Genomic DNA, 14495 nt, shown 5'->3' on the forward strand with positions numbered 1-14495 from the left:
TGCTTTCAGCCAACGTGATCCAACGTGTTGTTTTGTCCCAACACAATGAAGGTTTTTGTCAGGTGATTTCAGCCATTCCTTTTATCTTCTCCAATTGCATTGTGGTTCTCTGGACAGCCATATCTGTTTATAGGCTCTACCTCGTGATCACATCCGGTAAGACCTAGGGTCGTCTGAACCATCACCAATAAGCTAACTGATCGGGGGAGCATTAGCGTACACGTATATAGTTCAATTGACAAGCCACATTCATTCAAAAGGATGATGCTTCCTTATAATAACAGTCGTAGGGCTTCGAGTAACACGCTCAAACAAGAGCTCCAACGTAGGAGCTATCAGTACTTTATAAGGATATTATGACTATTACCCACCACTCTCTTGATGGACTGGAACCTATCAAAGGATGATGGAACACTTGTTCTCAAGCGAGATGGATAAGTGCAATTTAGTTAGGCCCGTGCACTTGCTCAAGTTGTTGGCCATTAGCTCGTTCACAAACTATTTACCCTGAGGATGACTGACGCAAAAGCCGAAGTGTTTGTTTTTCTGTGGGAAACCGCCGTGGAAACATTTAGCTATTGACAAGAAGTCTCACTCAAACCCAGCCACACCCACATCTTCATGGGGATGTCAATTTCACGAGAGATCCAGAGTAATGGCGGCCACAGAGACGATGTTGATGTTGGATGGTCAAGGTTAATGCTGGAAAATAGCATCTGTTTCTTCTTGCGTTTTGTCTCGTTCAAAGGCAGATTTTAATGTGAGAAAGCTGGCGTGCCAAAATCGTTTGGTTAGAGACAATTTCTACGGGCAATTTCGTTTGTCGTAAATATTTAAGCAAGTCTTTTCAATTTTGCAAATGAAGGTGGCTTTTGATCTGATGGCAACTTTTTGACACTCGGTGGGAGGTTAGTGTATCGAGTTGAGCAAAAAAAATATGTGTGATATCGCCTATAAACCAGCGGTGATTCCAAAGAAACCGAGAAAGACAAGCGAAGAATGTCAAACGCCGAAAGCTCTCATGAGTTCATAAGAAGTTCTGCCTGTTAAATCAAAGAAGAACATGAACTTGGTGTCGCTTTAATCCATCATTTTCGTCGTTGTTTTAAGAACATCAATTAATTCTAATTTATAGAGTCGTCAAACGAAAATGTCCGGTTTTCAGTCCGAGCATTAGGTCAATGTTGAAATAACATAACAGTCGGGCTCTTTTGTTTCTGCGACCGAAAAATGAGCGAGCAACAAGTAAAAAGACATAGGATCCAAGAATTTATTAGTGACAGCATTAGATTATTGGGATCAGATTAGTGGGATTGATGTCAGAACTGTCCAACAAATAAAGCAAACCCAAATGAAAGTGGGTGGGGGTGCTCCTGTGATATCTGGTTGGGTGCCCACAACAAGAACAAAAAGAAGAGGCCAGCGTTGTTCCTCAATAAGGACAAGGCCAAATATTGCGACGACCAGTATGAATCACATGTTGAAAGAGTTTCGGGTGCCAAGTGCCAAGACGCATCTTGGATCAACGTCCAATGCAATTTCATCCTTCGGTGCATGAAAAGGGATCCTAATTTGGAGAGGGTCTTCTGTCAAGAAGAAATTTTCGTTGTTGGCCAAACTTGCAGCAATAGTGTCAAACTTTACGAAACCTTGTCTTAATGCGATGCTCTTAAACAAGTCTCCGCTGAGATTCAGAGTATCTGCTTTGTTCACCGTTGGGCTCTTAATTGGTACAACCCTGTATTATTGGGCCCTTTAATTAAAGCAACAGCTGTCTGACGACTCATTGTTTTTAAAATAATAAAAAATGAACAGTTGTCAGAGCAGACAAATACTTTCTTCAGGATTTGGATAAAAAATAATGTAAAATTAGGACCTAGCTTTAAGATAGCAAATATAAGTCCAAGTATTGCTTTTTATGCTTTCAAGTATGTTTTTTTGAATGTTAATGAGCAAAAATGCGGCGTTTGTTAAGAGTGCATTGTTAGTTAAACACTTGTCTTCGACAATAGATGACCTGGAGCTGCACTTCAATCCCTTAACAAAGAACTATTAGGCCCTAAATGTTCTAGCGGTCTCCCAAAAATTATGAGGACGTCATCTCCTCCTTTCCTGCTCCAATGTTTCATTTGTGAGTCAATATCTAGCATTTCTGTATCTGCAGCTCGCCAAGGAGGCAAGAATCGCTTGATTCACTCTTCAAGAGCCTCACGAATTGCCCAGAAGATCCTGCCCTTGGTGGCCTGTTCATTGGGAACCACCACGGGCATCCTGATGGTCACGTGGACCAAGTCCTTCGTGCTGTTTCGGGAGTGCCGTGGATCGTGCGATAACTACAATGAGGAGAGCGACCATTGGGCGGCGGCTTTTCAAATTGCCGTCGCTTTTATTTATCACATTCCGTCCGGGATCTGTTATGCGATCATTTATTGCTTCATCAAGCGACATCAGGTAAATTGATGCCGCACCTTGCAAAACGAAGGGCAAGAAGCCGGAGCTGCCTGTCAAAATATCTTTAAGCAAATAAGTCTACCAATTTCAAGAGTTGTCTTCAAGAGATCTAAATTAGATAAAAATTGATCCTAAGGAAATGACGATGGTCCGGAAAACTATTCTTGGTTTAAGGGCGTGATAATGTGGGCCCGATTTACGAAGTAGCCATGACAGTTTTTAGTCCATAGAGAGGTTAGGGGTTTTAATTATCAATTTTTTGCAAGCCATCATACTCGTATCAATCCCGATAAAAATGCATTATTAATAGCTTTAATGCCATTTTTTACTTGTGTTGATGTCTCAAACTAGAAATGTAAATATTCCTCCCTTCAGTGTTAAAGATACAGACGAAAATCACAATCGCGTTGACACTAAAACAAAATCTGGACTCAGTTTTTAAACTTACATGAAGTACAAACAAAACGAAAAAGAAGAAAAAAATGTCAAATGAATAATGTTTTGACAAACTAGATACCTACAATCAGACTTTGTGTTTCGAGGGCTGAAGACCGAAGTGGAAATGTACTGTAGTACTATAATGGATTGCTGTCGCGCTTTCTAGTATATTGAATTTTGTAGTTTCGCCATGCACCGTGTACTTGACAAAAATAATAAAAAAGACGAGAAGTGAGATTAAACCTACTTTACTTGGGGATGAATTATGAGTGTCACTATGGATGAATGATTTACTCTACTTTAAACAGCCCTTTCAGTCCCTTTAGCATACCCCATATTTACGGTACTCCGGCTCACATATTTCATGCCCTCAAAAGATATTGCCTAATGTACTTTTTCATACCATTTCAGCGCCAAAACAAGGCCAAATCTTCTCTGGCCCAACCCGGAGCGATGGCCATGAGTTTGTTGCAAGTTCCGGCCACCCAAGGGACTCGATTGGCCTCAGTCTCGCCCGATGAAGGGGAAAGTTCTCAAGTGGTCCCGGAACCATCAGATGGAACCGAAATCACAGCTCTGCCTCTGCCATCTGACGGTCGTAGTCGAAAATCATCTGTCATGGACACTTTATCTCTACGTTGGTCCCATCTTCGAAGCGCCCGCGGTCCCTCTCCTTGTCCCATGATCCCCTCGGACATGAGCGATGACGTTTTCGATGAGCAAGAATTCACACATTTGAGTGAATCACTAAGACAAAAACGTGAGTAAAGAGAAAGGAATTTGGAGAGACAAGTGAGAAGTTCGAAGTGCTATCCATCTATCTATGCATGATCGCGTTTAGGACATTCCAACATTTTTCCAATGCAAGAATTGAACAGGAAAGCCAGTTCCAAAATTAACACTCCACGTGGATCCTTGAGATCGCATATTGGTCAGTCGCGACTGTTGAGCGTTTCGGCCTCCAATGGGAATGGATCCTCGTCAGAGCCTCCGTCACTCGTGGAGTCGAACCCCTCTCCGGTTGTAAAAGAGGCCAATAAAGTGGTGGAGATAAAGACCGACATGACATCAATTGAGGCCACAGCCATGTGGTGGGATAATCAGACCAAACTCAAAAAGCTCAGACGACGACGCAAAAACATCGTTTCAGCCAAAATCAGGTACAATGCACTATTGAGGGGCCCGTTGGGCCCTTTGTACAAAAGATCGATGAGTCATTCACTATGGGGCTAATAAAACCTCTTCTACGTTTCAGCGTGATTTTTCTCACTATTAGCGTGCTGGCTTTGTTGATGCTCCAATTTGGTTATGCCAACTTTCCGGAGAAGTACAAGGACCGCTTAAAAGAGAGGGCCTTTGCCTATGCATTCTTTTACGATGGTTGCTTATTGGTCGTTGGACCGCTTATGGTCATCTATGGATCAAAGGAGCTCAGAGTGTCCATCAAGAAGAAGTTTAAGACTCGTTGCAAGGAGTAATGGGTGGACCCCCTCCGTGTCAAATATTCTACTTGTATTTGGACCATGTATGAGTGTCAGTTTTCAGAAGGCTTTGATGTTTCATGTGTATCATGGCCAATATCGTCACAATCTCTATGTCAGAACATCCTGCTTCAAATTTCTTGCTGTTAGTAAAAAAGTTACAACTATTAAGTCCAAATGTCCTCGAAAATCCAAACCAAACCAAAAAAAAGGATCTATGAATGAACGTAAGATGGTTTATGGATATATGCTTATTTGATATTCTGGAGTATTTTTGCGGACGAATTAATTGTTAAGTGTTGAATTTCATCAAATTTTCCATTGATATATATATTTGATCTACCAAAGCTTGTGGATCTGACTAGCCCTGGAGCATAGGGTAATATCAGGAATTTGCTGAAATACTTTCAGTGATTCACCTGGAAGCGAATAAGACTGACTAGGTTAAAGTCAATTATATTCTTGGGGCCAAACTTTATTAGTCAGTGAAAATTGGAGGCATCATGTCGGGCTAATCAGTAACGAAATCATGAAAGTGATGTTTGCTCTTTATATGGCCAAGTATATTTTCCCGACTAAACCGAAATTCAATTCATACTCTATAATGCCGTGGTCAGGAGGCGGCTTGAGTGTGGGATTGATTTTTATGACTTCAGCTCGCCCGCGGTTAAAAGTCTAACCATTCTCTAAAACATCCAGTAAATATTAAGGGCGAACTCGCAGTTTCACGTCAACCATCATACTTCACCCAGTTATAATCCCCAAACACAACACAAATTTGAACTGACAACAAATATGTGAAGATTAAGGTGCATCGTTAAACTGTACACTTTTGGTGAAGATTTGGTCAAAAATTGGTTCAAGTACTGAAACATATTATAGTTAAGTTAATATTATCGTAGCTTCATGATTATGGCAGTTATTGAAAGTTATTGATTGTGGTGTGGTTTAATCACTAAAAGGTTAAGGTCATATGATGGAATTTAATTAACATTCCAATTGAATCAAGTCCAAACAATACCCAATATCATAGTTTAGCTGAAGTATCTGGGACAAGCAGTAAGCCAATATTCAATTTCAGATTTGACAACGGTAAACTAAAATGGACATCCTTAACAAGGAGTTTGTAATTCTCAAATGATAGTTCGTAATTTTTACTGTAATTTCGTTTTCAATTTTAGCAACCTGAAATCAAATAGCAGTGCCGAATATAAGAAAAGTCATATCCTCAGGGTGAATACGACCATGTACCCACGCAATTGCGTAAGGTTTGAAGTTTCATTAAAATATTTTCCTGAAGGCATGTAAGGCACTAGGGTCCTGACAAGGAATTTGTCAAAAATCTATGTCCTTTTTAAGTATGAATGTTCCCATTTTCTATTTAAATTAGCTTTTGGGCTTTTTTACTCAATTAATAGCTTGTTTAGGTTAACAAAAACAAAAGCAACAGGAAGTGCCACAACCTTAAACCTTACAAGGGAACTCAGCTTAGTATTGTGTATTTCATTTCAAGTACTTTTTCAAGTCTTCCTGTGTCAAATGTTGCTCAAGTATAGCTTGGCATTATGACATAACTAATGAATATGTGTAAGAATGCACTCTTTTCTTTACCTGATTCAAATTTGGAATGTCATCCTTGGGCGATTTTTGCACTACAGCAATATTTCCAACTTCTTCTAATCGCCAGTGTAGCCAGACTTCTGGATATTTGGACTGTGAACAGAAAAAAAATTCTAATCTCCTAAACTGTTCACTTGTTTTCAAATGAGCATTTCGTACATCTTGTTGAATAGATGAGCTTGGCCAAAGTTGAGCCATAAACTTTACTTTGGCAACTCAAGAGATATAGCTAAAGTTATGTAGCAAACACAACATTGGATTATAATTTTCGTCTGGTTCTGGGTCAGAGACACAAGCTTTTGACAACTTATCCTAAGAGTAGAATTAAGAGTCAAACTTCACCGTCCCATTTTGTTGATCAGATATATAAGCTTTTGAGAACTTATCCTAATAGAAAAATTATGAGTCTTCTCCGTCCCATTTCGTTTTTTTGCCCCCAAATTTAGCTTTGACACTTGAAAGACAAATTCATACATCCATCTCCCCAATTGATTATATTAATGATTAGATGTACAGTATTAGCCATTGCAATCATGTTTTCTTGTCAAACTGTTATTTCGAAAGTCACCATCTCGAGGGTCTTGCCCATGAACTGGGTTACCATTTAGAATTTGTTAACCGGCCATGAAATTCAATTTGGCTTGAAGATCAAAGATAAATTGACCCTAGTGACAGCTTTTCAGGCCAAAGTTCAAATTGGTGTTTTGTTTAAGGATTATATTCACCCAGTCACTTCCGTACTTGAGTTCAGTAGGCTTGCAAAGGTCACGCAAGTCCAAAGGTGTTTCACTAGGAACATTGAGGGAATGAGAGCGCTCTCGTATTGGGATTCAGCGCCCTTACGTCACAAAATGCTAGCAAAATGTAAACATTTTTTTCAAATTCCCGGTAAGCAAAGTCGAAGGAGCAATCGGAGCAATCCCTGTCAAAGTAAAAGGGCGGGAAATTCAAACTGATCGAAAATCATCATTTTCGAAGTCAAAGTTTCACATGTTCAGGTCCATAATTTTGTCCAAAAATGTTACTATAACACGACATTTTTGTAGCCGTTTCAGAATCAATCACAATTAGAATCCTTTTTGCATCATACTCCGGGCTAGAAGGAAAAAACCATCAGACCAGTACATAAATCTCAAGCTAATGTCTGCAGATCCCTTATGTATTGTAAACTTGATGATGGCTCGAATGCAATAAAACTCCAAATTGCCCCTAAGCTAGATTTTACAAGAGATTGCCGCTTCTTTCATTAAATGATCATTTATCAAACAAAAATTAGTGGCTAAGATTAATACAAAAGAGAATGTTTTACCTAGCATGATTTCACTAAAGAATTGGGCAAAAACAAAATTAGTCACCCTTGGAAAATGATGAATTTCTCTAAGCTGCCGACCTCCCATTGGGAGAGACTAAAATAGTTGGGACTGTGCAGTGTTCAGAGAAGGTACGAAAGGGACCTGATATTGCACGTTTTCAAAAGCATTCATGAGCTTTGTGCCTCAAACCAGGTTTTAGGGTCAATTCTAGTGACCGCAGAGGCTTACCTTACGTTTTGAGAGCACCTCCAAATCTTCGAGAAGCCAGGCTTGTAAGAACAATGAAGTCCAACTCTCTGCTTTCTCGGGCTCCTTTATTGTTCAATTTGCTGTCTTCAAATGTTTGTAGGGCGTATGTAAGCGTTGATCCAGTACCAGGATTTAAGTCAGACTTGGACAAGTTTTTGAAGAAAATTCCTGACCAACCCCACATTCAAGGGCTACCCAGATCCACCAACTCTAATTTGTTGGTCAGCCAAATAATATATGAAAATAAAAATAAAGTAAAATGATTAATTTTTTGTCTTGAACTGCTGGTTTTAGCGGTAAAGAAGTTACCAAATTGACTCCATTAATTCAATATGGTCATGGATTTTAGCAAGAATGTTTCGTTCAAGTCTTGAGCCTCTTGGCACAACTAATGCTAAAAATTGAACATCTTGCGTAATTTCAAAAGCGTAAGCATGATATATATTTAGGCATTGTTTTCCATTTACAAGTTACTTAAAATGCTGCTAGGTAATTTTTTGGGCTTAGAAGATGTTTTTGATGTCAGAAAAACAAGGGTAAATATTTGATTTTGAAATAGAAAATTAACAGTCATAATTCATAGTACAACTATTGAAAAGTATTTTTGAATATTTGACAAACAGCTGCTAAGCTGCTACAGATTTCATGATTTAGTTTCAGTTTAAATTGCCCAGCTGCAAAACACCCTAAGCTTGGCTGAGTATCTTAACACTCAAAATACCTAAATATTCTCATTGAGTAAGATGAGTGACATTTGCTTAATCTTACAATGCTCCATTTTGTCTAAATAGTTCATTCAAATTCTCCAAAAAAAAACTCAATATACATTTTGTGGAAATCAAAAACATTAGTGAATTGATTTGTCTTTTTTCTAGCTAAGTTAGTGCTATTTTTTGTCTAGTTTTTCATGGGTTTTTTGTAACCGCCACAGGGGATGTAATCCCCAGTACTATTAAAATGAAAGGTTGTAATTCGTGTGCCGTCAGCAAGCTGATACCTGAGCTCAACGGATTCAAATTTGCCGCGTCACCCACCTCACGGATTATTGTGGGTTTCTGGTAAAATTGGCGGGATTGTATTGTTGTGAAACAAAAAAAGATAAAAAGTTACTGGTCGCCCAAGACGGTTTCACGAAATAAATAGTTCGAAAATAGTAAGGTTCTTTGATTCGAAACGTCCGTCGACCCGCCTGCCAACCCCGGTTTGGACACCTGGGTTTGGGGTAGGAAGGGATCCTCCTTGGGGCAATTCCATCGGATATTTCACAATTCGTCTGGTAGTAACCTTTCAATCTTTATGTAATATTTAGTCTACCAACAAGTTTGAGGTGGCAGACCGAGTTAGTTAGGGTAGGGTTCAGCTGGAATGCTATCTAAAAATTTTGTCCAAGTCTGACTTGAAAGATGCAACCGGATCAACATGGCCTACGTATTCCCTACGAATATTAGAGGGAAGCAAATTAAACAATGAAGGAGCCCGAGAAAGAAGAGAAGTGGACTTCATTGTTCGAACTATAGATGCTCTTGGCTAAATCGAACTAGCTTGCATTCTTGAGGGCTTGACGGTGCTCTCAAAATGCACATTTAGCCTCTACGGTTACTAAAATTGACCCTAAAACCTGGATTAGTACGAAGCTCATGGATATTTTTGAAGACGTACAGTATCAGATACCTTTGTATTCTTCTCTGAACACTGTACAGTCCCAACTATTTTAGTCTCTCCCAATACGAGAGCTCTCTCATTTCTGTGATGTTCCTAATGAAACATCTTTGGACTTGTTCGATCTTTTTCGACTTTTCTCACCACGATGGAAAACCAGGATTTAATCTGGTTGAGAATTGAAGTGGGACTAGTGCTGGGGCGAGTCCAACAGAGGACTCGAGTCTTTGACTGGACTCAAGTCGAATGAAAAGACTATATTGCGAAATTCAAACCGAAGAATGAGTTGTTTTTTTCACAAATCCGGACTTGAGTATTTTAGAAAGGACTCGGACACGGGTCTGGACTCGGGTCTGGACTCGCCCCAGCACTAATCCTACTTCCATCCTCAAACCGGATTCAATCCTGGTTTTCCATCGTAGTTTTGAAGCCGCCTAAGAGTTGTGATCAATTTTAAAAGTGGCACTTTTCCGCCCCGCTGACTCATCCATTATTGAATAAATGACTGACTTTTTTTCTGGTCGCAGGTACACAATACATACAGTTTAAATTTGTATGGTTCCTATTGATCGACTTTATCTTTCTATAAAGATATACTACACAGTGTCTTTATTGCTTCTTTAGAATCATACTTGTCACTACTGAGTGCAGGGTGGATGAGAAAAAGTGTTACAAATAAAAGCATGTATTGCCTCTTTGAAAGTTGCTGTACCAGATTTTGGATTTAGGCTCTTCGTATGAAAAAAGATTAGTCAAATTGGCCGCAATTGACCAAAATTATCAACTGAAAACACTCATTGCCAGCTTCACAACTGGCGCGCTCAGTACTGTCCCTCAAAATGGCTTGCTCCCGTGGCTTCCGTCCTTCGAAAGCTGTTGTTCAACAAGTGTAGCTATGATTTCAATGCAAAATGAATGCCGTTGGCAATTGGGGCATCAATTTTAAAAGTAAATGGTTAACCCATATAGTCACTGTAGCCAAAGCAAATTCTGTCACACCTTATAAAATCCACCCTGTAAATAGATCCCAGGTCTGGATAATATCCTTTTCAATGGGCTGGCCGTTGTTTGCAGGCTGCTCAAGTATCTAATCGTCTTACTTCAATTTAGAATGCCTGAGACTCGATAAATAATTCACGTGTTTAAGAAAATGTTACTGCCAGCTCTGTTCAAGTTGGGGTCTTGCCATTAGACTGCAACATTTCTAAAGACAACCATTTGCTTTCAGTTATAACCCCAAATACGATTGTTGTCAATCAGTTTCATGTAAACCTTTGACTGTTTGTTCACTCCCTCTAGGAGAGTAATAATGAAGAGCCAAAGTTAACAGATTGTGGTGTTCCAAACTAGAACAAATGTTATTGACGTTTCTTCCAGACAAGTTGAAAGTATTTATTCCTGGTCATTAGAGACCGGATCTTAAAATAATTTTCAACAACAGTTATGAGCCTGAATCATTTAGGGTTACTTTTAGGTCAAATGAATTACTTAATGACTGATTTTGGACAACAGTTATTCACATACCAACTCTAGTCATATTCTGTGTGATTTTCTAGTCAATTATTTTATCATTCTTGACCAATTCATTCTTTTATTCTTAAATCATTTTTTGCAAATGAAATTTTTGCCTGCAGTTTTATATATTTTGCAATCTGACATGACTAAGAGTCGCAATATTCTTAGACAAACAAAAACCAATTGTCATTTTGAAATTCCATGTGGCAAAATTCCTTAGTATGTAATTTTGGACACTCAGTTTTTTTATTAGCTCAAGTTGGTACATTAAATTCAGATATTTTGGACTGTTCTTAGAGGTAAGGTAAAATATCATCCAGTTGAAGTAACTTTTCCTTTCCATTTCCTATCCCAAAGCTTTTTCTGTATTGAAATGTGTTTTTGAGCATCTGAAATGATGTTGATGATGATGACTTTGTTTATATAATCTGCTATTTTATGGTATTGATGACCTTGAGATCATTTTCGTTTCGAGTTTTACTCACTGTATTTGTCATCACTTGAAAAAATTGGACCAAATCGTATTAATCTAAAATCCGGTCTCCACTCATTAATGCGAGTAACACTTACACCAAACTTAAACTTGTCGACGCCTTCCACAATCGCATTAAACATGGAGTAAATATGGGCGTTCCACGTTATTTGGGAAGTGGCTTTCGGTTCGAATCACCCATTAGTGTTCAGTTCAGGTGCAAACCTCCATCATGGGAAAAAGTTCCGTGCTCAAACCATTTGTGTGGCCTATGAAAGTGGCTCGTTTCTTTGGATTTCCTATCAAATGCGTAGACCACCTGGGTTATGAGTTCGGCCCCAACAAACATATGTGGCTTTTCTGCTTTCTCATTCAATCCATTTGGTTCGTTCTAATTATGGTAGCATTTCTACAATTAAATTCGCAGTCGGCTTCCTCGATAATCGATTTTTCCACGACATTGGGTCTGACTTGGTTTGATATGTTTATTGACTGTATCACCTTCACAATTTTGATATCTAATATTCTAATGGGGTGTCATCTTTTGAGAGAAAAACATCATGAATTTGGTCTTTTGGTTGAGAGCTGCAACAATCTTGATCCACAGATTAAACCGGATTTAGGTTCGTAAGACTTCTGATTTTACTCTCCATAACATACTTCTTCTTGGTACTCGCTAAAACGGTATAATTTTCAAATAGGCCATATGGTAGGAAGTTTGAAAAGACGTCATTGGTGGTTGACTTTGCCCATATTACTTGGAGCATTTCTCAGCACGTTTGGCAATCTCAAGTTTTTCCAGGCGCTGCTAAGATCTAATGGATCCGTGGCACTATACACACTTTTGGGTCTGGGAATTCTTGTAACGCTTCAGCCCATTGTTCCCTTACTCTTGGCTTGTTTGGTCAAATACTTCATGACGTTTCTCACCAAAAGTTTCCACAAGTTTCGAATTGGGATCAAAAGTCAAGAGTTGTCCGAACTGGAAGTTATTGATTATGGCCTTCATTTACATCAAATGCTTATGACAATGGAACAAGTTTTTGGACGCATGATTTTGTTTGACTTGTTGTTAACTTCAATTTCGACCGTCAGCACCCTGTTTTTTGGTATCTGCACAGGGGTGTTGCTGATTCAAACTAGCATTAACTGGGCATTTGCTTGGCTGTCTTTGAACTTGACGGGGGTTTGTGGGCCTCAAGTCATACGGATCGTCACTTATCTTCATGCTGGTCAACGTCTCACTGAAGCCATGCATGGTTGTAGAAGCGAAATCAAGGAGAGGTTTGCTAATAAACAACTGGAGCTCCCGGACAATGAGAAATTTCGTCTTTCGTTGTTATTGGAGAGGATCGGTGTGTCGGCCGCCATCCGACCCATGGATATCTTCGACATGACCTTCTCATTTGGAATGTCTTTATTAGGCATGATTCTAACATACCTCATCATTCTCTTGCAATTTAGACTCCTTTAAATGCGTAATGTATTGAGTCGTAATTGGCAGTCATTACTCAAACATGCGAGAAAGCGACAATTAATGACGAATGAACGTTATGGAAAAGAGTCCCTTTGGTAAGCGCAATATTTACTAATGCGGGGGAAACTCGTGAGCCACATCCACCGACCAGTATCATGAAAGTTTCGATCACAAAGCACCTCAATTTTGAGTTCTTCAAAATGGGCTCACCCCTACGTCCCTTGGGTTTTCTTTTCAAAGTGGCCAACAGCCTCGGCGGGTTCCCATTTAAGGTCCTCAACAATGACTGCACTCTCTTCAAGCTTGATAACCACGCCGTCACCAGATTGCTTTTGTTCTTGGCCTCCGTGTCGGCCTTTAGTGTGGGTATTTTGGCTTATAATCTGTACGTTCTCGGCGGTTTCATCAAGTATGTGGATCAAAACCGGAAACATGGCCTCTCCTATATGGATACAGTGGCCATCGGCCTCATCATATTTCCACACGTGATTGGCACCTTTGCGTTTATCAGAAGTTTCTTTGAGAGCGAGTTCCAAATCAATGCCAGCATCTTTTGCGACAAGATTTCAAATTTACGTGGCTTACCAAAAATACGACAAGGTACTGATTGATTGATTAAAACTGCCAATATTTATCTAAACGAATAAATTTACTGGGTTAAACTTTTCCAGATCAGTATGCTGTCATCTTCAAACGGACAACCTACCAAAGTTTCATGTTTCTGTTTTTGGTCACCCTATCGAGTACGTTGCAATTTATCTCAATTTTTCAAGTCATGAGCGCGGCCAATCTTTCCTCTTTGGGTGTTTGGTCCCAAATTGTGTACATTCCGTTTACTGTGCATTTGTGTTTTCCGTTGATTGAGATGTTGGCGATATCTGTTACATTTCAAAGTTTGGGCACTTTAGAAGTAGTTTTACAAGATTTCAAAAATAATCTGCACCGGCTCCATAATGAGACCGAACTTCGACCGCTCAATCCCCAACTTAATCTCATTGAACCCGCGTTTGATGTAGTGGAGGTGGCGGAATTTATTGATGAGTTTATGGGACCTTTTATTTTAATTGAGTATGCCCTTAGTTTTGTGGTTGAAGTGATTGGTGCTTTTTTTGGTGTTTTGGTCACCACGGCCTTCACAAGTGAGGGTATCAATTTTGTTATCCTCACGTCATGCACTGGTAGCTCTATTTTGGGCTTAGCTGCCTTTTGGAAAATGTGGCTCTTGGCCAGTAAAGGCCAAAAGTTGTGTTCCTTATTTGAAGACATCCTGACACATTTCAACAAGATATATTCTCAACACTACAAGAGTTTTAACGCTAAAGACAAATGTGATATGGGAATCTTATTGGATCGTTATTCAGTGACGGCCCCAATACGTCCTCTGGAAGTTTTTCATATGAACCGATCATCTCTTTTGGCCGCCAACAGTCTAATTTTTACGTATATATTTGTTCTAATGCAATTTCGAATAGGTTCATAAATACATTGGTTGCTGTCGAAAAGTTTTTTTTTTTATTGAACGTGGGAAAAAGGTCAGTAACCAACACCTCATATTTGACCCGTTTTGGCAAATTTCAGACAAATAACATCAGAAGTCACTTTTGAGGGGAAATATTTTTTTAAATCAATTTTTGGCGTTTTTCCTACCAACTTGGTACACAAACTAAGTATTGGTCGGGTTTGAATATTAATTTCATTACCGGGACCATTTTTGTAACTGATTTGTCGCCGAGATTCCAAAAATAGACGTAAAAGATTACTATCAGTTTATGAAACCTATTTTTCAGCTAGGACAACATTCGTATTAAACCAGAGAATAA

The 14495-nt window shown here is 39.2% G+C and overlaps 2 protein-coding genes across 4 annotated transcripts in view; both read left to right on the forward strand.

Moving 5' to 3' along the window:
* The window catches only part of LOC131879641 (uncharacterized), a 9886-nt gene extending 5289 nt beyond the window's left edge, over window positions 1-4597 (forward strand). For both annotated transcript variants that reach the window (XM_059226000.1, XM_059225999.1), the window contains 5 exons: window positions 10-156; window positions 2165-2451; window positions 3301-3649; window positions 3731-4049; window positions 4145-4597. In XM_059226000.1, coding sequence (XP_059081983.1) covers window positions 10-156; window positions 2165-2451; window positions 3301-3649; window positions 3731-4049; window positions 4145-4367 — 1325 coding nt within the window. In that variant the 3' untranslated portion in view covers window positions 4368-4597. The remainder of the gene's footprint in view (window positions 1-9; window positions 157-2164; window positions 2452-3300; window positions 3650-3730; window positions 4050-4144) is intronic.
* Window positions 4598-11402: 6805 nt separating this feature from the next.
* LOC131879148 (uncharacterized) lies at window positions 11403-14230 on the forward strand. 2 transcript variants are annotated; one of them, XR_009373098.1, is made up of 4 exons: window positions 11423-11821; window positions 11900-12770; window positions 12978-13275; window positions 13347-14227. XR_009373098.1 is itself a non-coding variant. In XM_059225385.1 (3 exons), exons 2-3 carry the CDS (start codon window positions 12831-12833, stop codon window positions 14153-14155), a joined length of 1254 nt encoding a protein of 417 aa, XP_059081368.1. In that variant the 5' UTR covers window positions 11403-11821; window positions 11900-12830; the 3' UTR covers window positions 14156-14230. The 2 variants fall into 2 exon arrangements, 1 of the variants encoding a protein (XP_059081368.1); XM_059225385.1 differs by having other exon boundaries at window positions 11403-11821; window positions 11900-13275; window positions 13347-14230.
* The last annotated feature ends 265 nt before the right edge of the window (window positions 14231-14495 follow it).

This window comes from Tigriopus californicus, chromosome 4, assembly GCF_007210705.1.
Source record: "Tigriopus californicus strain San Diego chromosome 4, Tcal_SD_v2.1, whole genome shotgun sequence".
NCBI classification, from domain to species: Eukaryota; Metazoa; Arthropoda; class Copepoda; order Harpacticoida; family Harpacticidae; genus Tigriopus; species Tigriopus californicus.

Coding starts and splice junctions, on each gene's coding strand:
- LOC131879148 (XM_059225385.1), top strand. CDS start 12,831: ATGAAAGTTTCGATCACAAAGCACCTCAATTTTGAGTTCTTCAAAATG. Junction 13,276..13,346: donor CTTACCAAAAATACGACAAG/GTACTGATTGAT, acceptor AAACTTTTCCAG/ATCAGTATGCTGTCATCTTC.